Source organism: Trichosurus vulpecula, chromosome 2, assembly GCF_011100635.1.
Source record: "Trichosurus vulpecula isolate mTriVul1 chromosome 2, mTriVul1.pri, whole genome shotgun sequence".
Taxonomy (NCBI): Eukaryota; Metazoa; Chordata; class Mammalia; order Diprotodontia; family Phalangeridae; genus Trichosurus; species Trichosurus vulpecula.
This window is the reverse complement of record NC_050574.1, coordinates 32345512-32372919: the sequence shown is the minus strand read 5'-3', so window position 1 is coordinate 32372919 and position 27408 is coordinate 32345512. Positions and strand designations below refer to the sequence as shown.

At 48.3% G+C, this 27408-nt stretch overlaps 1 protein-coding gene across 2 annotated transcripts; it reads right to left on the bottom strand.

The window, feature by feature from the left end:
- Positions 1 to 1924: 1924 nt before the first annotated feature.
- LOC118837493 (solute carrier family 35 member E2A-like) lies at positions 1925 to 26912 on the bottom strand. Of its 2 annotated transcripts, none has more exons than XM_036744406.1 (9): positions 26766 to 26912; positions 12178 to 12711; positions 11689 to 11824; positions 10004 to 10131; positions 8988 to 9108; positions 7351 to 7404; positions 6306 to 6378; positions 5146 to 5291; positions 1925 to 2514 (listed from the first exon to the last, which is right to left on the bottom strand). In XM_036744406.1, the coding sequence occupies exons 2-9, from the start codon at positions 12515 to 12517 to the stop codon at positions 2277 to 2279; spliced, it is 1236 nt and encodes a 411-aa protein (XP_036600301.1). In that variant the 5' UTR covers positions 12518 to 12711; positions 26766 to 26912; the 3' UTR covers positions 1925 to 2276. The 2 variants fall into 2 exon arrangements, with proteins under 2 accessions (XP_036600301.1, XP_036600302.1); XM_036744407.1 differs by lacking the exon at positions 26766 to 26912 and adding an exon at positions 14095 to 14115.
- Between the last annotated feature and the right edge of the window lie 496 nt (positions 26913 to 27408).

Below are 27408 nucleotides of genomic sequence, written 5' to 3'. Positions count from 1 at the left end.
GTGGGGAACGGTAGAACATATATGACCCCAAGTGGCTTTTCTCTTTTATTATTCACAGGAAAAAAAAACCACCACTGTCAGTCAGCTGATTCTGAGAACCATCAGGACTATACAGACAGTATGAAAAACCAAAAAACTCACATTATAGGAAATCACTTTCCCCATTCCTTCCCCAGGTTAAAAATGGGGACAGAATGCCAGTGTAGAACATAGTCGAAACCCAAAACTTCAATCTGAAGAATATTTTTTTTTTAAAAAGCGCTACAATAATACACATTGCCAAAATTTCTGCCACTCCCACCCCATCCAATGCCCTGCCCCCAGATCATTAAGGTCAGGTTGTGGGAAACATGTCAATTCTCTCCCCACAACCCCAGTCCAAATTAATTCTATCTGTCTCTCTCTGACAATTCAACTTACAATTAGCTCCAGGAATGTATCAACAGACACTAGGAAAGGCAGTATCAGGGTAGGTAGTGGAATACTGAACCAATTCCTGAAACTTGTGGTTCATGATGCAACCTGCACTTTTTAGACAAGATGTTCTAAAATGGTGCCACCTCATTAGCAAGGGAATCTCACGAGAGGTCAGAGTCCTTCCTTAGGCCACTTGGAGCTACAGGGGTAAGACAAGCTGTTAGTTAAGATTCTAGCTTTACCTACAAAGCACAATTTTTTTTATTCCCTGAAATCTGCTCTCAAGCCCATCTATCCAATGTTGTTTTCTTCCTAAAGTATCATTTTAAACAGTTCATTTTAACCAAAAATGTAAACACTAACACCTTTCATCAGCTCTCTTCCTCTACTCATCAACTCACATAGAAAAAGAAAATTAAAATCTTCATAAAAACAATGGGTGGCCAAGGAGGGGGGGCGGTGTGGTAGCGGTATCTCTAATACCACCAATGCTAAGAAAGAAAGAAAACCACCCAGCATTAGAACTATGTTACACTAAATTTAAAAACAAAAAAGCACACCCATTCTTAAAAGAAGACACCAAACAATTACAACGTACGAGACATTTTGTTTTAAATCAACCAGTGCTGGGAAGTTAACATTCTATTCTTCACCCACACCACCAAAAGGCAGGGGCCGCTGGCACCAGTACATGAGTGTGCATGGCAGGCCAACTGCACATGAAGGGGAAACCCCTTCAGCACAAGAGGACAGCAGTTTTCTAAAGAGCCTGGGGTGCAGGGTCAGGGGAGGGACTTATTGCACTCCATAATTTAAAGCAAGCCTGTGAAACAACCCCTTTTTCTAAATATTTCATGCTTTCACATATCACTGGTTGGTTTTATAATACGAAGGTTGTGAGATAAAAATGGCAAAGCATGGAGGTACTGACAGCAGAGACCCCACTCTGGATCCTGGTCCCCAATCTTCCTCATTTAGGGGCCAGTGGGAAAAGGGTAGGTAAGGTATGTGTCAACATGTTCCCAGTGTTCCATAGAGAACCATTGTTAGCTCAGCAAACCTCTGGTCCCCAAGACAACCAGCTTTGCTGTTTCTAGCCAATCAGCAGCCCTGGTGGCATCCTTTTGGGCTGAAGGTTTATCACAGATTCTGAAGGAAAAAGAAAAGTCATGAAACACCCCATGGGTGATTATCTACAAGATTCATCATCTTGGTTTCTTTTTTTCATTTAAGGACATGTAGGAATCAGAGGACCCAAACCTCTCTTGAATTCTTTGTTTTTTAGTGAAGGGGAGGTTCAGTGATTTCCATGGGCAGTAGACGCAGAAACATTCACCTTGGCACCTGGATCTCAAGCTCCAGTTTCACGATTTCCAAGCATCATCCACAGGAAGTCTTGGGCTGCCCTCAGCCCTAGTGCAGACACCCGTTCCACAGGAGAAAGGCAAAGATGTTTGTTTTCTGCATGGCACCCCATTCCATCCCCCAACAATAAGTCTAAAGACAGTGGCAGGTCATTTTTTATTTTTTCACATTATTTTGGTGACAGTACTGAGTTGAAGCTGCCCCTCTCCAGGGTGCTGATGCTCAGGGGTCTCTTGTCCCCTATCTGTCCTGTTATGGTTCTCGTGACAGGAGAAGGAAATGCCTTTTGCTAATGCTGGTGACACTCGGGTCTCCCAGGCCACCTCTTGGAGCAGCAGAGCGTGTGGCTTCACTTTACAGCTGCCTTGGCCACCCCCTGCCCCCCAGTCTCCAGCTGCTCACTTAAAGGAACAATCAAGGTGTCAGCAGTGAGGAAATGAGCAGCTCCCACAAGATGCCTTGGTGCACTGGCAGGCGGCAGTGGCAGACCAGGGTCAATTGTATGGCTTTGAGTCCTTGCCGATCAGCGGCTCTATGTCCTCAGCGGTGCTTGGACTGGCAGTCATGGCAAAGCTCTGCATCGCCTCCTGCTGATGTTGCTTGGCCTTGTTATAAAGCAGCACACCAATGGTCACCAGAACTGTCCCAATGGCTGACAGGCTGGTGATCTTGTTCCCAAACACAATAATACTCAGCCAGACTGAGAGTGCGTGCTTGACCGTGCTGGCCACACTGGAAGGGAAAAGCAGTAACGGCATCAACAGAGCCCTCCCTTCCCTTGCTGCCAGGTTACCTGTCATCTGCAGGAGGGCTATGACATGGGTCATGTGACAGGCATGAGATGGCCATGGCTCAGTAAGTGGACTTCCTCACCCTGGGACACTCGAGGGGGTTATTCATGTGGATGGTTGGGGCAGTGGTGGAAAAGGCAGTTAGTTACCTGGAGCTCCCAAAATCCTGGGAGAACAAGCCACTTTAAAGAGGTGGCTATCTAGCTTTTACACACTCTTATCAAGCACCCTTGAAACCAACCACTCACAATCACTTAAAACCAAAAGGCTTTTCACAATGTGTGTGTGTTGGTGGGGGGAGGAAGGCAGGAAGGAGAGAATGCAGATCTAAAAATAAAATAAAACTTAATTTTTTAAATAAAAAGGGGTCTTGAATCTCTGAAAACTTTAACTTACTACACTTTCTACATCCGTACACACACACACACACACACATACCCCCTCTTACAAACCCACTAATATATTTCAAAGTCAATATCACAGGAGCATGGTACTACAGATTTAGAGCTGGAAAAGGGACCTTAGCAGCCTTCAAGTTCAACCCCTTCATGTTACATGAGGAAATTGAGGCTCGCAGAGGATAAATCACTTGCTCAGGGTCACATAATGACAGTCTGAGGCAATAGCACCATCAGGGTCCATGGAGGAGTCCAGTTACACAAGGCATGGGGGGTGGTTCTGTTATGTCTTGATGATGGGGGGGGCGGGAAAATAATATACTGGAGGAGAAATTCTACGCTGGATGCACAAATTCACATACAAACAAGGAGAATGGGGTGAGGGGGAGGGGCTGCCACTTTCTGAACCTCACTCTCATATGAACTGGCCAAAAAAAAGAAAAATACACACACCCACACACCCATGTGCAAAACTGGGTACAGAAATATATTTCACTCAAGGAAACTGGAGGGAAAGGGGAAAATAAGAGAAAGAGGACTCCGTGCCAAGGCAGATTAAGGGAGGGATTAGCTCTAAGCAGAGCAAACTATAAAAATATTTACGGCTCTCTGAAGTGGCAAAGAATGGGAATCTGAGGGGGTACCCATTGATCAGCAAATGGCTGATCGAGTATCGTGCTGAATTTTTATCAGCGTAATGACCCACCAGGATTCCAGAGGACTAATGATGAAGCATGCTATTCAACTCCTGACAGGTGAAGGACTAAGAATGCAGAATGGGAAAAATAGATTTTTTTGGACATGGTCAATGTAGAAATTTGTCTTGATTGACTATATATGTTTGTAATAGATTTTATTTTCCTTGTGTTCTCATTCTCAATCGGGGGCAGGGGATAATACCGTGAGAAAGCAGATTATGGCTAACTAAATAAACCACTAAATTTCTTTTTAAAGAGTCTGAGCCAGGATTTGAACCCAGGTCACCCTTACTCTAAGGTTAGCCCCTAAGTTTCTTGAGGGCAAGGGCTGTCTTTATTAAGTTTTATCATAACTCACCATGTGAAGAAATTTTCCAAGGCATACCACTGTAAAGTGAAATAACCTTTTCATAATAAATTGATTACCCTCTTATGTATCTTTTTAAAATCTTGATTTTTTTATATCAGACTTCATTAAAGACATATCTAGATGAAAGCACAGAGAAGCTGAGCAGGGTCACACACGCAGTAATTAGGTATCTGAGTCACAATTCAAATTCAGGTCTTACTGACTCCTAGTCTAGCACTCTATTCAATACACCCCACCACCTCTTTTTTGTACATCCTACTGTGATTACATTAAAATTGTTTACTTCTACATGCCCACCCCACTCTAGAGTGGTGGACTGCATGCATTTTCAAATTTTTTTCAATGCACTGCTCAATTTTGCAGAATGTTTTTTCTTAAAAAGTATTATTTTTTATGTGGGATGGCTCTCTGGGAAGCGGTTGGGGCGGGATACTTGGAGACATTTTGTTGATATAAAAAAGAGACTGCAGTAAAAATTATTTTTTAAAAGTTCCCAATTTCTGAAACTAGCTAGACTATAAAGATGACATCTAGTCTATCTCTAAGTCTCCAGGAAGGATTAAACTGAAACTATTCCAAACAAATTATTTTCTCTTCTTAAAAATCTTAAAAGATTTTTACGGAGACCCATTCTATAACCTTGAAAAGCTGTACTGAAGGGGCAACTAGGTGGCGCATAGACTAGAACACCAGCCCTGGAGTCAGGAGCACCGGAGTTCAAATCCAGCCTCAGACACTTGACACACTTACTTGGGCAAGTCACTTAACCCCAATTGCCCTGCCTTCCCCTTTCCAAAAATAAAAAAAAAAAAGCTGTACTGAAAATGGCACTTAGGGGTAATAGCGGGGTCATTACAATTATCACAATGATTGAGATGTAATGTTAACAATCAACTTCCATCAGACAGGCACATCTGGTGATTGACGTTCTCACTCATTTCAAGCATCCAACAGCCAAAGTACAAGAACACCCGGTAATTGACATTCTCACTCATTTTCTCGCTCATTTCAAGCATCCAGCCCATGGTACAGGAACACCTGGTGACCGATGCTCTGGATCCTTCCAAGGTGACTCCCACTCACTCCCACTAAACTCTCCTGCTTACCTGAAAGTGACGGGGGAGATCTTTCCCATCAAGGCATAGGCTGTGACACTCTGAAGATGGAATAAGACACCATCCATGAGGAGCAGCAAGATGACATCTTGATTGTAATGGAAACTTTTCCCACTCTTTCCTATCACTGGCATATCCTGTATGAGTCAGAAGCAATAAAAATAAAAACAAATGTAGCTGCTTCATACTCTTGAGTATAATTAATCTCTAATTAGAAAGCCTGACAGCGCAGAAGTCTGGCTTCTTTTTCGGGTGGAGGGGAGTTAAGACATCACTTTGAGGCCGTAGTCCTTAACAAAATGAAATTTCTAATCATATTAAAGTCGATCAAATGAAATAACATCTATTAAAATAGTACTTATCACAGTGTCAGACACATAGTAAGGTGTTATATAAATACTGATTTCTTTCCTCTTTCCCATCCAATAAACATTTATCAAGGGCCTACTGTGGTCAAGGGACTGTGTTATTATCCTTCTAATTTTGATATGAAGTTGACTTATTTTTCCTAAGCTGGTAGGGGAGGGGGTTGGAGAAGAGAATACATTTATTTGTCTGGCTGAGCTCTGAAAAAGGATTTAACCAAATGAAAAAACTTATTTTGTGCCCTGGACCCCTCTGGCAGTCAGTCAGGGAAAAGCATGGATCCTTTCTCAGAACAATGTTATTAAATGCATAAAATAAAATGCATAGGATTACAAAGGAAATCAATTATATTGAAAAGCAGCTATTAAAATGTTAAAGAAAAATTCATGCCCCCAGATTAAGAATGCTTGCCTCACATGCTTTGAAAAATGCAAAATGTGGACCTGTCCTACACAGCAGAGATTTTTAGGCCTGAAGGGAGATGGCACTTTTACACGGCTCATAAACAAAGGCAAGCAGGAGAGGAGAGAAGGACTAAGGCCCAGAGCCAGGACTGCCTTTGCATGGGGAACTCTGAGATGATGGAACGCCTTCTCTGCAGCTGAGGACAGCCTAGCACAGGATGTCACATGGCCAGTCTGGGGCAGAGGCAGGACTTTGAACTCAGGGCTCTCTGACTCTGAGGCCAGCTCACTATCCACTGCACCATAGGGCCTCTCCACTCTCTGAAAATCAACCTCCTGGCCAACAGCAAAAGATCTATCTTTGCATGAAGCCACCCTCACCATGAAGAAGATCCAAGCTGGGATGAGCATGACCACAGCAGCAGCACTGGTATAGAACTGAAGTTCCGGGGCGCTGCACAGAAAAAAATTACAACAAAGGATGTAAAGAAAAAACCACATGCACGCTTCAAAGGCAAGTCTGAACACAGAAACCCAACCCTCCTCCCCGACCAATAAGGCAACTGATTCCTTCTCACACACCCTGCAAACCAGACACTGGCCCCCTTGTTGCCCCTCCCATGAGACAATTCATCTCCAGCCTCTGGGTATTTTCCCTGGCTGTGCCCCATGCCTGGCATGCTCTCCTTCCTTCTCTGCCCAGCTCAGACTCCACCTTCTACTGGAAGCCTTCCTCAATTCCCCTTAATTCTGGGGCCTTCTCTGTTGATCACCTCCAATTTATTTTGTGACTATCCCGTTAGACTGAGCTCCCTAAGGGCAAGGACTATCTTTTACCTTCCCTTGTATTCTGAGCACTTAGCACGGTGCCAGGCACACAGTAGGTGCTTCATAACTGCTTGTTGATTGAGATCCTCTCCCCTTTATCTTGTACATATCTTGTATGTACATAGTTATTTTTATGCTTCCCATCCCTGAGGGCAGGGCCTGTTGTATTGCCTGTACAGGGCACGTGGTAGGTGCTTAATAAATGCTTGCTGACTGACTCACCCCCAAAGAGGTGTTTCAGGAAATGATGATTCAGAGCTTTAGATAATGGGTGAGTAGGCTTTCAGAATGTAAAATCACCGTTAGAAAGTCCTGGACAACTGAAAATATGCTTTTCTTGTATGATGATGAGTCACAAAAGGAACCTAGGTAGCTGAATCTGAAGGTCAAATATTTTATGACTGTTATGGGAGCTCCTAAATGCCTGTGTGTAATTGGCAGGGGCTTTCACGTTTCTGTAGGCCAAACCCACCAATTCACTGCACACAAGTACTTAACACTTGGGAACCATCAGTGTAGCTCCGGCATCTCAAATGGGTCATCAGACTCCTGGGGGACCCGATGAAAATCTGAGGCTCCATGCATTCTGAATACTTACGAAAACCTGTATTTATCCCCACTGAGCAGCTTTTTGGAAAACACGTTTTGCAAACTAGGAAAAGAAAAAAAAATGGAAAAATTTCATCAGTAAGTTAGAAGCGAAAGTTGGAAATAAATCTTAAAAATTCCTAAAGCAACCACTTCACCATAAACTAGGACAGAAATGTTTCTAAGGAATAAGTGTACTTTCCTGTGGACTACAAAAATACCACATGATGGATAAATGCACAATACAGGCTCTTCCCAAACAAAAGTCTAACGCGAATAACCTATTTTCCTCCAGTCTTGGGTAAGACGATTCAAAACAAAACATCTCGGGCATAAAAAACTTAGCATCTTACACCCTGTACCTGCCAAGATCCTTTCTCTTTTATATTTAGCATCAAAACATACTTTTACATCCGTATTGTCACAATACAGAGGATATGACAAGACAGGGTAAGGGACCGAGGCCAGACTGGTTATTTTCTTTGGTCCAGGGAACTCCTGGGATAAGGAACTCCCTCCAGGATTTAATGACCAGGAGAGTTGTCTGGAGCAATGAGGAGTTTAGAGACTTGGCCCAGGGTCACGTGGCCAGGACGTGTCATCGGAGTGAGTAGAGACCAGTTTTCAATGTCAGCTCTCTATCTTCTAGGCCTTGAAGCCTCTCTGTGATGTGCTGAGATGTGCACAGTTGTGGGGAGCTCCCAGGGTGCCAACTGCCTCCCTCGGTGCAGATCAGCACCTCCTCTGCTAGAGATCCAGAGGTACTTGGACTGCCGAGGGTTAAGAGGCTTGCCCAGGGCCAGCCAGGAGGGGCCAGAAGGAGGACTTAAGACTCATCTGTTCCTCACTGCCTCACAACACAGGCAGCCTGGCCCACTTCAGCATTCCAAAATGGAACTGCCCACCTGAAATGAACATTTTAAGTATAGACAGCACACAGCTCCATATTGCAGTTTACGAGCAAATGAACAGGTTTTCTGTATTCGCCGGAGGGGAATCTGGCTTTTAGAACTTCCAGTTTAACATCCCATGAAGCAATATCAAAGTGATTTATTATCTGTTATCTGTGTTTTTATGGAAGAAAATCTAGTGCAGCTACGGACACTCTAAGAATTTCCTCTCACCTTTAGCCCCACTGGGACCAATGGTATAGCCAGGGAGAAATATCTGCTCCAAAGATTTTTCAATTCATCTTTCATTTTTTCAATCTCTCTCTCCCTCCTTCCCTCCCCTTTCTGTCTCTGTTTCTCCCTTCCTCTCCTGTCTTTGTCTGTCTCTCTCTCCTTCCCCTTTCTCTGTCTCCTTTCCCTCTCCTGTCTTTATCTTTCTCTCTGTCTCCCCCTCACTCCCCTTTCTCCTTCCCTCTCCCATCTTTGTCTTTCCCTATCTCTCCCTCTCCTCTTTCTCTCTCTCCCCACTCCTTCTCCCACCTTTGTCTTTCTCTGTCTCTTCCTCCTCCTTTCTCTCCCTCCCTCCCTCTCTCTCCTTTGTCTCTCTCTCCCTTCCCTTTCTCTCTCTTTCCCTCCCTCCTCTCCCTCTCTCTCTCTCTCCCCCCCCCCTTCCTCTCCAGTCTTTGTCTGTCTCTCTCTCCCTTCCTTGTCTCTCTCTTTCTCTCTCTGTCTCTCACACCATGGCCCTAGGTCTCACCAATCCATGATGTTAGTGGACAACGCTGCAGAGAACCCCAGGACGTTGAAGCTGATTTCAGTAGCAGTGCAGAGTGCAAGCCCGCCCATAACGGGGATAAGGGACAAATTCACCAGCAGTCCTAGAAAGATTGGAGAGAAGAGGAAGAGGGGCAGGCCATAAGCTGCTGCCAACAGCTCCTAGTCTCCTAACTGTACTGTTAAGATATTCTTTCTTATGTGAAAAAAATTTGGACCCACAACTTAAAAACCCATTTATTTCTCTAACATTTATTCATTGATAATTTTACTGATCATATAGTCACACAATTGGTAAGTCATGGTTAACTCAATAATTGATCACGGTAAGTCTGACCTCATGACTTTCCTCTCTCTCCCTGTGCAGGCTGCCACTGTCTCCACAACTTTGGGTCTCTAGAGAGTTGCCCACGGTGCTGGGGGCAGGATGTGTCAGGGACAGGACACGCTAAGGAGTCTATGCCAACAGGGAGTGGCATAGTTAGGAGCATCAGAAAATTCTGTGGTTATGTGAAGGATGGGCTGCAGAGGAGAGAGAGTAAAGGCAGGGAGGCCCACGAGGTCTGGGCTGAGAAGACGGTGGAGGGCCAGGTGAGCAGAGGGAACACGGGAGAGAATGTCTCAGAGATGAAGATGAAGGAAGGAGCCTTTGGAGCCTCAGCAGAGCCCCTGCTTCCTCACTCTCACCACAGAACAGCCCCGGGACCAGGAAGGCCCCACAGTGCCAGGCTGACACTGAAATGACTCTCCCGCCTGCTGCTCGAGCTGCACCCAGGCCGCTCAGCCTCCATGCTCACCTCTGTGAAGAGCTAGCTAGACAGCAGCCTGTCCGCTTTGTGGGCTGCAGTACATAACGAGAGCTCTCATTTGTGCTGGGGTCAGATGTTTTAAATTACAGAACTCAGAGCTAGAATTGAGAGGGAGGGGGCTCTGCTACCATCCAGTCCCCGCCCCCTCCCCACCCCAGGACCCTTGGGCAATTTGGAAGTGACCACTCACCAGTGTATTCTCCTAAGATCATCCTGGACATGATGACCGTAAAGATAGGAGCTGAGCTTTTCACCGTTTCGGCAAAGGAGACAGCTACGTTTTTCAAGCTAACCAGGCCCAAGACCACTGTCGCAAATCTGAAAATGAAGTTGAGAACACAAGAACAGTGGGTCAGAGGTCATCAGGGTGGCTCTCCTGCTGTGGTGTGGAGCTTCTATAAAGAATAGTCAATGAGCACCACATAACCATAGAACGAATAGAGAAAGACACATACACTTTTTTAAAAAATCTAAGTAAAGACATCTCCTGTTCCCTACTCCAGAGAGGCCACTTAGAAACAGCCTTTCATCCTGGAAGAGGGAAATTTCTTCTTTTTTTTTTTTTTTGCTTTTCGGCAGGGCAATTGGGGTTAAGTGACTTGCCCAAGGTCACACAGCTAGTACATGTGTCAAGTGTCTGAGGCTGAATTTGAACTCAGGTCCTCCTGACTCCAGGGCCAGTGCTCTACTCACTGCGCCACCTAGCTGCCCCGAGAGGGAAATTTCTGACCATTAGACACACATGTTCATATGAAAGACATGTTTCTCCACAGGTACACACACACAAAAAAGGTATTTAATCTCCCAAAAGTGAGCCTGCTTCACTCACCTTATTCTAGGCTTTCTCTGCCTCCTCTACATAACATCTGCTCGCACCTGGGTGGCCAACCAAAGACTTTCCTCACAACACTCTGTGAGATTGGGCTATTATTATTCTCAGTATAGAGATGAGGTAACTGAGGCTCAGAGAAGCTAGAGACTTACCCAGAGTCACAGAGACACCACCTCCTGTGGCCTGGCCTCCTGACCCCCTGAGTCTTCCCGTCCTTACCAGCCTCTCATAATAAACACTACCAGAGCGGGCAGGCACTGGACCTGGGAATTCAGGAGACTCCCAGGTGGTGGAAATCCTTCTACCACTGCAGGTCTGCCTCTTCTCTGCACCCTAAAGTCTTAGAGAGTTGGCCAAAGGTGGAGGGACTTGACCAGGGCCCCATGGCCAGTAAGAGTTAGTGGCAGTACTTGAACCGTGGTCTTCCCAGTTTTCAAGGTCAGCTTTCTTCCAAGTGAACCATGCTGCCTTTATGACAAGGGTTATTAAAATAAACTTTGAACCAATGTGTAAAGGCCCTAGAAAAACAGAGCCATTTTTTGGAATATCTACTCGCGTCGGTGACATTAGCCGTTATCACTCAGGGGAAGCTATTTTACCTTGTGAGTTATCACGAAAAGCTTCTTGAGTGCTTCAGAAGGCTTGAAGGAGCCCAGTGCAGAACTGGGCAAGTGTGGCAGCAGGGAAAGTGGAGGGTGGCGGAGGGCGGGAAGGGGAGGGAATGTCTTTCCCATTAAAAGGTTTACATTAAAAGCAGACAAGGACCTGAGCGTGTTTGTTGGCATATTCAACTAGGCCAGTGCCAATTCTCACGGAGAGGCAGAGACATACTCAAGCATTGGCTAGTTTGGCTAAACTGCCTTCTCCCCTTTTAAAAAATCTCTCCCCCCTTAAAAAAATCTTTGTTACAAGAGATACTGGGTAGGGGGAGAGGATGATTAGATTCAGGAATGGAGTGTTGTAGAGACAAAAACCATGGATAAAAATAAGATTTAAACAGGGAAACATAATCCAAGAGCCTCTTAGCCACAAAGATTCTTTACCTCATTAGTCCAACAAATATCATTATCATGATGAAATTAGATGGATAAGACAGGCGTGCTTTGTGTTGATATAAACAGCATGGAACAAAAATCTTAATACAGCCAATCAGTGTGGTGGAAAACATCTGCACAGCTCCTAGAAAGATGAGAGAAGAGAAGGGCCAGAATCTAGTCAGAACCTCGACTGTCCTAAATGCCTGATAGGATGAACCGAGCCAACAGCTCTGCTGAGGGCTGCACTGCCCGCCACCCTTCCCTAAGAGAGACACACATACTCACACCCACACCCACACCAATGTGTAGACACCCTAAGCCAAGGGAACAACTTCTCTCTCGTCCCCACAGCATGCTCCCAACACTCGATGCCGGTTAAAGCCCCAGCAGCACAGGAATCTGACACGTTGTACAAAAGGGGGGCAGAGAGAAGGCTGCCTGGTGCCTGGCTCCCTTCCCCACGACAAGGTCCCTAAGAACCTCGAGGGAGCTCACCCAGCATGCTGGGCTCGCCTTCCAACAGGGACAAGATGTACTTGTTGAGAAAGAGAGTACAAAAACTGAAGAAAAACCACAAGGTGAGGTAGAGGAGAGCATGCGAATTCCATATGCCCGAGTCAGACTCAATGACCGTGGTCTCTGTTATGGTGATCTTCAGAACATTCTCGTCCGGGGCGCTATCGCTTCTCGCAATGACAATTTTCTCACTACGATTCCCAACGAGGGAGCCCAGGCCAAACAGGGATTTCCCCTGGGGCTTGTCCTCGGGGGCAGGAGATTTCCCCTTGGGCTTCTCCTCAGGCGGCGTGGTCGGGGCTTTTATCAAGGAAGGCATGCTGCCAACACAACCAAGGAAATGCTCACAGTGCCAACGGAAGACAACATGGACTGTGGTGCTGGGTCCTATGCGGCCGCCTGTGGCCCTTCCTCCAGAGTCAGTGCTGCATGGACACTGGCTTGGTCCTCCAAGAGGAGTCCTTTAGGACAAGAGTGGTGGTCTATTTCTGATGGCCGGCTTCATGCTCTGCCCTACAAAGAGGAATTGGACAACATCATCATGGCTGTGTGCTTACTGAGAGCTGGCCACCGTGCTATCTATCAACCTCTGGGAATACAAAAACAGTCTCTACCCTCAAGGAGTTCCCAATCCCATGTGGGGACAACATATGAATAACTGGGTCATACATGCAAACTAGATGGAAGGTGATTGGGGAAGGGAGGGGAGGAACAGAGCATTTCAAGCATAAGGAAAGGTCAGTACAAAGTTTTGGAGATGGGTGATGAGGGGACTGGGTGAAAGGAGCAGTCACGATGCTAGGGAAGATGGACTGCAGAGCGCATGAGGGGAGTAGAGTGTAAGAAGATGGGAAGGCAGGACGGGGCCAGGTAGGGGCCAAAGGCCTTTATGTTGGTCCCGGAGGTGATAAAGAGCCATTAATTTGTTGAAGAAGGGGTGGTGGGGTGGTAATATTCTTCAAGGCAACCCTGGTCTGCCAATACTGTTATCCCCATTTCACAGACAGGGAAACTGAGCCAAAGAGAAATTAAAAAGTGAGCAATTAATGAGACCATAAGAATTCCTAAGATTCCAAGCTGGAAGGGGCCTGGGAGGGCCTCCCCTCTAGGGGATCCTAGCCTAGAATCCAGTAACTATTTTTTCTAAATATTTTGCTAGTGGTATTTTAACACACTTTGTCTCCTTTGTTATCCTATTTGGTTTATGCACTTAAAAATTTTGGGAAGGATTCTGAGAAGGGCTTCATCTACTCCAAGCTTCTCATTTTACAGATAAAGAAACTGAGACCCTGAGAAGGGGAGTGCCTTGTGTAAGGTCACAGAAGAACTGAACAGACTCAGACCCACGTCTTGTGATTTTTACCACTGGGACAAGAGGCCGGAAATAGCAGTGGGCACTGATACGGCATTTCAAGGTTTGGGAAGCCCTTTACGAATACCATCTTCTCAACAACCCTGGGAGGTGGGTGCTGACATTACCCTCACTGTACAGATGAGGAAAGCGAGGCCAAGAGAAACCAAGTGGCTCGCCAGGCTGGAGTCTGAGATAGGATTTGAACTCAAGTCTTTGTGACCCACCACCTAGTGCCTGTAAGAGGACAGACAGGGGCAGGAGGCAAAGTGGGGTTGGCATCTACCCCTTTGGATGCTGCCCAGGCTTCCTCTATGGCTAAGTACTGCTAACTAGTTAGGCGGGCAGGTGAGGGAGGGGAAGGCTGAGGACATCCTCCAAGTGCATGCGCACACACGGGCAGGGTCGAGGGCAGTGGCCTTTCATAGAGTCCCAGAGTCAGAGCATTGTAAGGGCCCACATTGGCCAACTAGTCCAAGACAAAAGGAATTCCCTGCTCTAAGATACCCAAAGAAAGAAGACCCCCAAAGAGGGGAGCCCACAACCTCCCAAGGCAGGCCCTTTAGCTCTTTGTTAAGGCGCTTTTCAGGATATGGAGAACACACTGGTCTCACTGGGACTCCTGCCTGCCATGGCTGGTTATGCCCTGTGGGGCCAAGCAGAACATGTCGAATCCAGCTCTTCCTGTTCGAGGACAGTGGGTAAGGCCCAGAGCCAGAGGCAGGACTCTCTACAGCTGAAAGGTAGAGGAAACAGAGGTGGACAAGGTGGTACCCAAGTGGTTTCACTGTTCGGGGGGGCACACATACACAGAACTCGAGTTCTAAATCCAGAGAGGGTCGAGCTTAGGCCAACAGCATCCTGATCTGATGCCAGGGGCTTCCCCTGTTCTGGATCACTTACCTCCTAGGAATCACTCTTGGTCATCTATTTTTCTGGACAGTGGTAATTGAGGGTGGGGGGTATGGGGGCAAGCAGTTCTATAACCTGGCTATGTGCCAGGTACTTTTTACAATGATTATTTCATTTGATTCAACGATGAGATAGAATAAAATGAAAAGGAAGCTTTGGGGTTCTCAGTCTCACACTCACTGGCTTCAGCAGCCTAGACACAGTACTGGATTCAGATCTGAGGCACCCCCAGGGCCTCAGCTTCCTCATCTGTGAAATGGGGGGAGGGGATGGTCACTAAGATCCCCTAGAAGCTCTGCTCCTGGGATCCTCCCCCCCTACCCCCTCGAAGAGTCACATAGTTCTGCACCAAAAGAACCACCCCCCCCCCCCACCTTGGTGACTTGTCCTGAAGGGCTGGGGCCTTCATGGCCCACTGTGGCTGCCTCAGCTGAACCTGCTTCTCTCTCAAGGAAGCAGCTGGTGAGATGTCTATTTTCCATTATCTTTTCTACCATTCAATGGCTGTATTCTATCTACATCACCAATAGATAGCCAAAACACGATAAGGTTAAATTAACAGCCGCCTTAGAATCTGGGACAGAGTTGAGAGTGCTCTGTCCCACCAGTCTGTGAATGGGGATTATTAGGCCTACAATCTCTCATGGGAAGAGATTTGCCCAGGTCACACCTCTCACTCAGAGGTTCTTAACCAAACTTGTTTTAAAAAATAACTAGGATTTCAACATAGCTGTGTTTCAACCTAACCAATTTCCTTCAGTAATCCTGTGTCAGCCAAAAGGCACTGAATAGGCACTATGTGCCGGGCACGGCGCTAAGAACTAATTCTTTAAAAAGTTATGTGTTTAAAATGATTCTGAGAATGGGTCCATAAGGCTGCCCCCGACTGCCAAAGGCAAAAAAAGGTTAAGAACCAATGCTCCAAGTGAACAATCCAACACAACAAATCCCCAAATTATTCTGTATCTAAATGAGTATTACAGGCTTAAACCATCCCCAGGAGGACCAGAGGGCACTGAGGCCAAGCCAGTCCCAGGGATAAGGAGGACCTTCCCAGGGTGACGCAGTCTGCTCCTCCGGGGCAGGGGCTGCATCTGTTAGCCCACTTTTTCATAAATCACTATATACGAGTTTTCCTTAAACTGAAACTTACCTAGGTGGCTGAGAGGAAAAAGGATTATTAGGAAAGTCTGGTAACACGGAGGCAGGGGGTGGGGGGAGGCAAACTGTCCAGCCTTCTCAGTATGCAGAAGACAGAAGACCATCATTCATTCCATGGGTCACACTAAATGGTAGTTATGCCTTCTTTTCAATAAATTTCAACATAATATTGTCAGCAAGGCCTATTATATTCCTACCCAAGTAGGAAATGATCCTATGATTCTAAATGGGTCAAATGACTAGAAATCTTTAAACTGCCTCCTGCCCACCCATTTGCAGAGTCGTTTTTAAAAATGACCAGAACTCGGGCCCTCCACACCTTTTTCATCACCTGTAGAAGACTCTCAAAAAATGAGAATGCAGATTACAGGCCGCCTTTCTGTCCATCCTGAGGCCTCGCTTCAAGCTGTTCAGCTCATCCCATCCCCTCCCCACCCCGGCCCACCTCGGTGCTCCCTCTATGTTCTGCACAGATGCCATATGGTGCTCACGTGGTTCCTCTAAAACTCGGGCAGCGAGCTTGGCCCCATGTAACCCTGGGTGGTGGGCCTCTGACCGACCTGTGGCTGAGCTCCCTCGCTGGTCTACCTCCACCTGGGAGCTGGGCCTCTTCCTCCTTCTTGGCTCACTTCTGATCAAGGTACAATATGGCTCTCCCAGACCTGCCCTGACCCCCTCAGCTGTTCCTCTGTAGGCCTGCAGCCAATTCTGACCCAGCCCACTAATGCCCACGCCCTGGCACTACATGAATGCTGTGAAGGACTGCATGCTCCCTGGCAAATCATGACAAATATCTGTGAGCCAACAAGACACTGTGAGGGAGGAAACACTGTCAGTACTTTGCTGGGGGAAAGAGAAGGATTCGCATCCTGCCCTTTCCCACTAATGAAGTAAAGATCCCTGTGCCAATATCCACCAGGTGAGCTTTACGAGTAACCAGGGTATTAATGGCCTGGGAAACAGAGAAATCATGGGATCCTGAACTTACAGCTGCAGAGGAAAATCAAGCCACAACCCTGCATCTCTTTGTCCCGATTCTCTGACTTCTCGGTGGTCCCAAACCACCATCTCTAGGCACTGATTTCCTCAGTGAACACGGAGCACCCACCCTTGAGGCCAGGGGCCATCTCCTCCTTGTACCGAGCACCCAGCACCCAGCTCAGGGCCTGGAGCACAGCAGGAAGGGTAAAGTCACTAGGAGGTGATTGATCGGTGGTTTCCCTATCAGGCCTTAGGTCCTTGGGGGCAGGCCCCCCAACACTAGCTAGTACAGGACTTCACACACTAATGAATTCCCACAAAGGCTGCCTGAATAACTAACACTTCAAAACATCACCCAACCCGGCCCTCTTGGCAAAGGATCCTTTTTTAACCACCTCCTCCAAGGAAGGATTTAGGACAAATTCACAAAGTTCCAAAGTCAATCACAACCTGAACATTTACTTTATGAATTCTGATCTCAGCTTACGATAAGTAACCAACTAAAAACCACAATGCAGAGAAATGCCCGTAAACCCACCTTCCAGGAGGGACAATGTGTGGACAAGCCTTCTGATCCTGTCTACACTGTGTTCTCATCATCCAAGTACAGTAAAGCCCAGGGCTAAGCCCAGATATGGGCTCCCTTATCACCAACTGACAACATCAGGGCAAGGTAGATACAGGAGGAGTGCCCTCCCCCACTGGATGGAGCTCCATGGGGCAGAGTATTATCAGATGCTGTGGGTAGGAGAGACCTGTATATAGGCATGGGAGGGAGAGAGGGAGGACCATCTATCACAGGCTACATACATGCTACTGAAAAGAGTTCAAACGGTAGAGGTGTTCTCACACATACACACGCATGCACATGCACACACACACTCAAAAGCTCACTCAGATACAGAGCCAAAAGGGACCATCAAGCACAACGCCCTTGTCTTATGGGGGAGGACCCTGAGGCCCGGACAGAGGAAGGGTCACCTCCCAAGATCCCAGAGGTCATAACCATCAGAGGGAGGACTGGAAGCAGGGATCTTCCCCACTGCCTTCTTAGACCACAGCAGCCTTCTGCTGACTAGGAGGCAGGTGCTGTTGGCTTTGACACATTGGCAATGGTTAGGTCAGGGGTGGGGAATGTAAGGACCTAGAGGGCCACATGTGGCCTCGAGGCTGCAGGCTCCCCACCCTGGGTTAGATCATGGTAGGGGTTCTCTAAGCAGGACCCAGAATCTGCCTGTCCAGCTGTCAGCCCAGAGAACCCAGGACTGTCCAAACACCACAGTGTCAGGCTTCAGAGGAGACTCACACAACATCTATCTTTCCATATCGATTTCAAAATACTGCCCCTCATGCATTTTACACTACAGCTAAACCCCCCCCCCTCCCAGATACCTGAGCTCCATTCAAGGCCCACCTCAGGCTTTACCTGCTACCCAAGGTCTTGCCTAACTCCCCCTAAGCTGGGTGCACTCTCCTCACAAGCCACCCCCACCCATCTGTATACAGGTTGATTCCCCAACAGAATGGATTTTTTGTTTCTTTAAACCCTAATCCCAACCAGCTCTCTAAGGCTTATGTGGCATGGATCTCAATTGAAAGAGGAAGTTTCCCAAAAGGAGGAAATCACAGGACTGGTCTGGGAAAATCCCCAGAGTATAGCCCAGGTACATGGCACACAGTAGGTGCTTAGTAAAACAAAGTTCAGGTCCATGGAAACAAAACCACACAGCCCCTGCCACCACAGGAGATTAAATGATCCCTGGATTATTAAATATTTAAACACACAGCTTGACAGACCATCAATCTGAAGACTACCAGTGGATCAATAAATCACGTTATGGTGTGAACACGTTACATGAGCTTAGGTTAAAGCAGACAGAACATTATCTACCATTCAGCTGTTTTGTTGGGCACCCCCCCAAGCCCCCCATCATTTAGAGAAACAGAGAGTCAAACTTTCAAACTATGACCCAAACAAGATATTCCAGTTAGGCTTGCCATGCAAAACTGACCTTTAAAAGAAAAGGTTGAAGAAAGGATGGGAAGATGAGAAGCCAGGGGTTCAGTGGGATGGAATAAGCAATTATTAAATGTCCACTGTGTACCAGGCACTTTGCCAAGCACTTTTTATCAATATGATCTCATTTGAGGCTCACAACAACCCTGGGAGATAAGGAGTATTATTACCCTTGACAGAAGAGAAAACTGAGGCAGAGACTGGGCCCCTCCCCCCACCCCAGGTCCCAAGCCTGAGGCTAGATCTGTATCAGCTCTTTCTCATTCCCTGCCCAGCACTTTTGGGGGGACCCCCTGCCTTGCCCAACCTCCAGTGCATGCACAGTGGCAGCAGCTGGATCAGCAGGACCCCAGGAAAGCAGCAAAACCAAGCAGCGCTTTTTATTCAACCCAAGAAACACCATCCAATGAGACATCCCAAAGTCAAGTCGGGAAGTCTCTCATTATTTGGAGAAGTAAATACTAACAGGTGTCTAGAAACACCTAGATAAGATCTGAAAGTTGATGAAAACAGCACCCAATTGGGTTTTATTTCCTTTTTCCTGAGGGAGAGTGGCAGTGTGCAGGGGTGGAGAGAAAGCTGGCCTGGGAGCCAACCTGGGCTGCAGTTAAATGGCGCTTCTGATGATATGGGGGACCATTAACCTCTAATAATGCCCAGGAAATTCTCTAAGCCCATCCGCTGCTGGGGATGGGGGGGGGCAATCTGCATTGATATACAGCTTCTCATCTTAGAGTTCTCTAGGCCAGTGAAACCATCCCCTAAGAAACGCTCGGCTTAATCAATCAATGAACATTTATTAAGTACCTACTGTGTGCCAGGCACTGTGCTAAACACAGGGGATACAAAAAGAGGCAAAAGACAGGCCCTGCCCTCAAGGAACTTCCAATCTAATAGGAGAGATTACATGCAAACAGCTATATACAAAGTAAGCTATATGGAGAAAGTAAATAACAGGAGGAAGACGCTGGAATTGAGAGGGGTTAATAGAGGAAAACATGGTAGCAATTGAAAATCTCAGCCTACTATTTGTCACAAGGGCTTTCTTTTTCTTTTTTAATGGGAGGAAGACAAAATAGACTTTTTTTGCTAATAATTTTTTAAAAAAATCACAGCCTTGGGATTGAAAGGACCATCTAGAGCAGGCAGATTTCAGAAAAAACCTGGAAAGCCTTACATGAACTGGTACTGAGTGAAACGAGCAGAACCAGGAGAACACTGTACACGGTAATACCCACAGTGTGTGAAGACTGACTTTGATAGACTTCGCTCTTCTCAGCAACGTAAGGTTCTAAGACAACGCCAAAAGACTCATGATGGAAAATGCTGTCCACCTCCAGAGAAAGAACTATGGAGTCTGAATGCAGATCAAAGCATGATATTTTCTCTCTTTTTTGTTGGTTTTTTTGTTTTTTTCACAACAAGACTAATGTGGGAAAATGTTTAACATGATTGTACATGTACAGCCTATATCAGACTGTTTGCCATTTTGGGAAGTGGGGAGGGGAGGGAAGGGGAAAAATTTGGAACTCAAAATCTTACAGAAGTGAATGTTAAAAAATAAATGAATAAAATTCTTGCAAAAAAAAAAAAAGGAGGGGCCATCCATCTCGCAGAAGGTCCACTGGAAAAAGCATGTATGAGGATCTGGGTTCTGATGCAACCTCTGCCACTTTTTGCCTTTGTGACCTTGGGTAAGTCACTTGTCCTTCCTCTCTCACCTCAGCTCCCCTGCCAATAAAATGAAAGAATTGTAGTCAATGGCCACTAAGTCTTTTAGCTAGCTGTGTGACCTGAATTCAGATCTGGCCTTAGACACTTACTAGCCACGTGAGTCAGAGACTTCTCTTAACCCGTTTGCCTCAGTTTCCTCATCTGTAAATGGGGGATAATAATAGCACCTATCTCTCAGGGTGGTCATGAGGATCAAATGAGATAACAGTTGTAAAGAACTCAGCACAGCATCTGGCGCATAGTAGGAGCTTTATAAATGCAAGCGCTTATTATTTGCCTTGTGTGTGGGGGGGGGAACACAGGTCTCAAACACCCGTGTTTGGCAAACTCGGCTGATATGTTGGCTGGTTTTTCTGACCTGCCCTTTCCCCCTCCTTTCTAAAAAAAGAGTTCTAAGGAATGGCTCCCTGGGAAGGGCCAGGGTGCACTCCAGAAATCTAGGTGATGTAAAACAAAAGATGCTGATAAAAGTTTAAAATAAAAACCATTGCCCTGGAGAGACACAGAAGTAAGGCAGAAAGAAGGTTGGATCTGAAGCCAGGGGACGTGTGATTGAGCCTCGCAGTGTCCAGCACCAGATAAATCCTTCGTCCTCCATCCTGAGGTCCCTCACACTTCTGGAATTATGGACCTCAGACTCTGGTTCTGATTCTTCTTTACGAGGAGGCCTAATGTGGAGATATGTTTAATATGACTGTACATGTAGAGCCTATATCAGATTGCGTACCATCTTGGGGAGGGGGAAATTTTTGGAACTCAAAATCTTATAAAAGTGAATGTGTAAAACTAAAAATAAATAAATGTTGACTGACATGCTTTAGTGATATCCCTGGTGAATGCTGACAAAATATAATTAATTAATTAGATGAAAATGTTTATCGAATTATACCCATGACTCCTTTTGGCATCTGGGGAAACTGAGGTCCAACCTGTCCTAATCTGGGCTTCCTTTAAGTCCCAACTAAAATCTTCTGGAAACCTTTCTTAACCCCCCCCAATACATTCCCTCTCTCCCTCCAATTACTTCCTGATCATCCAATATACAGTCGTTTCATTCTTGTTTCCCCCCCAATTAAACAGTAAGCCCCTTGAGGGCAGAGACTGCCTTTTGTCTCTTTTTGTATTACCAGTGCTTAGTTCAGGGCCTGACACACACAGTAGGTGCTTAATAAATGTTGACTAATCCAAGCTGGTGTTTAGGAATTAAGGAGCACCAGAACATTAGTCCCAGGAGCCCAGCCAGAGTCTCACATCTACCCTCCAGACCAAAGCACCGGCACAGGCCCTTAAGTGGCCAGGCTCACCTTGGTGACATTCCCACGAGGCAAAAGGCAGTGCCTGAACCAAATGCCAGGTGACCTGTTCATTCCCAACCCCCATGGATTCTGTGAAGATTCTGTGAACGACTGAGATTCTGAAGCAAAATTCCTCAGGGCATTCTGAAATTACTCCAGCCACTGTGCAAGGCACAGGGTGGGCATGGCCACCGAAGGCTTGTGTCTCTGTCCCCAAGGAGCAACCATGCAAAGAACAGACCTCACAGGGAAGCTAGAAAAAGAAAGGGCATCACCAGAAATAAACACCAGGATGCCAGGAGGGCCAGCCCCACTCCGACAAGAGCTGTGGGCTTTCTATTCTGGAATGCCACTCAGAGGTGAGCCCCCAACCTACTGGCCTGCGGGGGCATTTCGTCCCAAGATGGAGAGAGCAGCTGTGTGGCATTGCTGACGTGGAGGGGGGTGCCTGAGCTCAAATCCAAGCTCTGCCTCTGACCAGACCAGCTGGGTGACCCTTCACCTCCCCGGGCCTCAAACTCAACATCCTCCAAGCTCCCTTCTGGCTCAAAGTCCCACAATCCTAATAATAACAAAAGTGCCATCTACTGAGCTTAAGTTTTCACAAAGTATTTTACACAGGCCATCCCATTTATGTGGACTATCGCAACAATCCACAAAGTCGGTGCTATTACTAACTTCATTCTACAGACTAGGAAGCTGAAGCTGAGAACCATGAGTGGAGTAACTGCCCAGGGTCACTTGTGGCTCCTCTGGAGGCAGGAAGCCCTTCCCAGGAGGACATCGGGGTCAGCTTCCAAATGACCTGGATTCACCCACATTGGGGCTTCAAACACCATCTATGATTCCAGCCTTTGGCTGTTTCTCAGCAGAAGTCACCAGCAGCAAGAAATTACATGGTGGTTTTGCAACCTGGGCACCAGAGGATACCATTTTTATTTGTGATCTAAGAGAGATTCACATTCACATCAAGCTAAGGAGGGAGCAAGAATTGCTCAGAGTTCTGCCAAGTTTCAGGGTTTTAAGAACTTTCAAAATCTCTCTCTCTCTCTCTCTCTCTCTCTCTCTCCCCCATCTTTTTCTACCTCCCTCTCTTCCTCTCCCCATTTTTCTCCCTTCTCTCTCTCTTCATCTCCCCTCTTTCTCCATTTCCCTCTCCCTCTCCTTTCCCCCTTCACTCTCCCTTTCTCCCTTCCCTTCCTCTTCTTTTCCCCTCCCTCTCACTCTCTTCTTTTCTCTCCTTTTCCCCCTTCCTTTCTCCCTCTCTCTAGCACACACCCCCTCCAAAATTGTCCAAAAGCCCTTGTACTCACAAAAGGAAATAGGAAAAAACCCCACTATTTTGGCCCTATAGATAACCTAAACCTACCTCCCAGGTATGCCCAGCCACTAAACAGGTGAAGAACTGTAGAAAGGTACTTCAACACTGACCTTAATCCATCAACCAATAAATACTGATTATGCCCGACAATGTGCCAGGTACTGTGCTAATCCCTGGAGATACAAAGGCAGACATCGTGCCTCCCCTCAAGGGGAATACGTACTGGTTGGTTGTTGTCCTTCATTCTCGAAGAGGACCCAAATGATGTCACTAGCTGGAGTCAAGTCCCAATGTGTCCGACTGTGGCTGATCAGACCAAGAGGAGCTTGGAAGGCTCTAGCACCGGTCAGGCACAAACAGTCTGCTTGAACATTTGGGGTGGACACTCCAAACTTGCGCATCCTGCGTTTCCTTTGAGCTGCCTCAATTCTGCTTTGCGCATAGAGCACAGCACCTTCTCTGATGCGGAACGCCACGTTGAGCAGACGTGCCAGTGTCTCCCATGTCACACAATCAATTCCCAAGTTCTTAAGAGAGGCCTTGAGAGTATCCTTGTATAGCTTCTTCTGACCACCGTGTGAACACTTGCCCTGTGTGAGTTCTCTATAAAATAGTCTTTTTGGCAAGCGTGTGTCTTGCATTCGAACACCATGGCCAGCCTGTCGGAGTTGTGCTCTCTGAAGCAGAATTCGAAAGCTTGGCAGTTTAGTGCGAGTAAGGACCTCAGTGTCCGGTACCTTATCCTGACAGGCAATCTTCAGAATCTTCCTAAGACAACTCAAATGGAATCGATTCAGTTTCCTGGCATGGCCCTGGTAGACTGTCCAGGTTTCACAGGCCTACAACAATGATGTCAGCACCACGGCTCTGTAGACCTTCAGTCTGGTAATCAGGCTAATACCTCCTCTCTCCCAAACACTGAGATTACTCAGCAATATATGCGTCAACCTCATTATCAATGTGTACATCCCTGGAAAGTATAATACCAAGGTAAGTGACCTTGTCTTGATTCTGTGCTGCCACTGGACTGTGACGACTCTGGAGGAGAGACTCTGCTTCACTTAAATCCAATTTACATATGAATCCAAAGACATCCCCCATGCCTTTTTGCTGTTATACCTATCTCAAAGTCCTGTGGTGACAGGCAAGTGACTAAGCAGCAGGTGCGGATACACTGGGAGCTGTAGTCACAATCCTGCACAGAGGTGGCCCAGGCCAGAGGGTCGTCTTGTCACCGGAAGCAGCAGTGGGACTCGGCAGCCCCCGGGTGTCTGAGCAGCCCTTTAAGGATCCCACTGCTCACCTCCTGGTGTGAAGAAGGGGCTAGAAAAGGTACCCTAAAGATTGTCTGCCTACCCAACCCTGGCCCGATTACCACAGCAGGTGAGAACACAAAGAAACGTAGGAAAACGTCTGCAAAGACGATTCTCCTCACCGTCGGCATGTGGAACGTGTGCACACTTATAGACAACACAAAATCCAGGAGAGCTGAAAGCCGAAGAGCTCTTGTTGTGAGAGAACTCAGCAGGCATCACATCCACGCAGCAGCCCCGAGTGAAACAAGGCTGGTAAACGAAGGCCAGCACACGTTTTTCTGGAGTGGCCATAGTGAAGCGGAGTGCCTTGGTTTTGCAATCAAAACTAATCTAGGGTATATACTAATGGGGAGATGCCATGTAAACAATTAGGTATGCACGTGGTATCCGGAAGGAGAAATCTCAGAGTGGAATGATTTCTTGGTGGGGAGGGAGGGACCAGGGCCTCCCGCTGGATGTGGGATCTGAGCTGAGACTTGACGAACAAAGGACGCTTGTCCCTCTAGGACACTGCAGGGCGAGGGGAGACACATCTCTGATTCTCCAAGGGGTGTGCTCTCCTGCGCTGGGCTGGTCACGCTCTGGCTGGGAGGCTTACTACCTGCACAGGCCTGCGGATGTTTTTCTTATCTGAGGGGACCGGACCATTCCAAGGTCCACAAGCACTCTCAATGACATCAGGGGTTTTTTTTTGTTTGTTTGTTTCGTTTTTTTTTTTTAATCAGTGATCCAGGTTGCTCTGGACGAGTGAGAGCAGGAAACTGTCGAAATGAAGCAGGTAGGGCTCTGGAGGTGGAGTCAGGGAGTCATTATTCGGTCCGGTCTGACTCTGTGTGGGGATTTCTTGGCAAAGATACCGAAGAGGGTTTGCCATTTCCTTCTCCAGCTCATTTTACAGATGAGGAAAATGAGGCAAACAGGATGAAATGACTTGCCCAGGGTCACACAGCTAGGAAGTGTCTGAGGCTGAATTTGAACTCAGGTCTTGCTGACTCCAGGCCTGGCATCCATCCTATCCACTGTGCCACCCAAATGCCCCGAGTCAGCAAGATACGAATTCAAATCCTGCCTCACTCACAGAGGCTGAGCGTTGTTACTTTACCAACGTCCGCCTGTCACCTCATCTGTGTAACAGTAATACTGTGTAATACTTCCAACAGTTGTTATGGGTAGAAAACGGGGTGTCTGTAAGGTGCCTAACAAGCCTTAGAACATCATAATGACAGCTACCACTTACACAGCGTTCATCACGTAATACACACCGTTCTCCTCATAAGAAATAAACCCCCACTTCAGGCCACAGTCAATACTGAGAACACACACGAGGGAAGCCAGAAACTGGGGCAGTTTCTTTAATTTTCAAGGACAGGCTCTCACTGTGGGGGGGGGGGGTGCACGGCTGCTGTAGGGCACGCTGTCCACGGTGATTCACCTACTTACAAAGCCCCCAGCTTTCTCCAGGAGTTAGGTCACACGTGGAACAGCTGGGAGGACCCGGTGAATCCTTCATCTCCCCCATACTATTCCCAGCCACCTCTTGGGTCCTTCCTACTGGCCCGTATCCCCGCGACCTCCCAGGCAAGCGTTAAAAGAAATCCATTTAAAAACCAGAAGGCTCCCGGGGGCACCCCGATATCCCAGCCTAGGGTCCCTCTTTTCATTCTCCACGCCGCGGGTCCCTCACTCTCTTTCTCTAGGCGGGGCGGTCCCCCTCCTTCTCCGGACACTTGAACAACCTCCCATCTGGCCCCCTGAGCGCTCTCCCCCGTTCTTCTCTGGGGCTGTCCCCAGCATGTGCAGCCCCCTCCCCCCCAACGCTCTCCCCACCCCCCAGCCCCCTCCTTTCTCTGGGCTGCTTCATCTCCCGCCCCTCCCGGGGCTCTCGGTTAGTGACCACAGGATTCCCACACCGAAGGTCCGACCCCATCCTGTTACAGAGGCCTTGGGGGAAGATGGGGTGGAGAGACGACCGGACGTGGCCAGGAAGTGCCCTCTCTGGCCCCTGGGGCAGCCCAGCCTGGTCAGTTACCCCGGCCCCCCATCCGCTCGGCCAATCCGACCCCACAAACACGTGTGGGGGTGCCTGCCCCTGTCCGGCCCGGGGCGAGCAGCCGGGAGACAGACAGAAGGGGGCCCCCGCTTCTGGGCACCCCGCTTTTGTCTCCTCCTCTTTCCCTTTTAAGAACATCTTTGTAATAGAAGGGAAAGGGAGGGGAGAGCCAGGCGGGGCGAGAGCTGGAAGACGATGCTTAAACTATGTAAAAGAATGAAACAAGCCCCTCCACCCCGCCCCCGTCCCACAAAGTGCTCCAAGGTGAGTGGGGGGAGGGGGCAGCTCCGGAGGCAGGCATGAGGCGGGGGGCGGGATAACCTTTGCACCCCCCAGCTCAGCTTCCTTTCCCTCCCCCTCCCTCGTGCGCTCCCTCCCTCCCCATCTCCCCGCTCACCCCCCCCACACCAGCGCTGCCCCGTCCCCTACCTGCGGCTCCCCCCGCGCGGCTGCGGCCCGGGGGCCCGGCCCGGCCCGGCTGCGACGCCCCGTGGCCCGGCCATGCTCTGCCCCGCTGGGCCGGCTCGGGCACCTGCTCCTGTCCCCGCCGGCCCCGGAGCCAGGAGGTGCGGGCCGACCTAGGCCTAGCCCTGGGACCAGCCGAGCGCGCGCTCGCAGAGTCAACCGATGGGGGCGGGGGCCGCGTGAGCGCGGCGGGGCGGAGCGGGGGGGGTGGGGGGAGAGAGGGGGCGGTGCGCCGCCGGGGGGCGCTGTGGAGTAGTCGGGAGGGGGAAGAGAGGGTCCGTTGCGCCGCTGAGGGGCGCTGTGGAGCCGCCGGGAAGATGGCGGGGGTGGGGGCGTGTGTGTGTCCTTCCCGGGCTCCCCAGGGCCCACGTCCACTGTGGGATCACCTGGGCCAGCAGGGCGGCCTCCTGGCGTCCCGTTCGCATCCTCAGCCCCCTCTCCTCCTCCTCGCTCCAGGGCTGGGGGACGCACGGACGGACAGCCGGCTGCGCGCCCTCGGTCCGCTCGGAGCCTCAGCAGGGTGAGACGAGGAAGAAGCGTCTCCCGTGGGAGTGGGCCAAAGAGAGCCCCAGCCCCACCCCACCCCGGGGCTGGAGGGAGGCGGCCG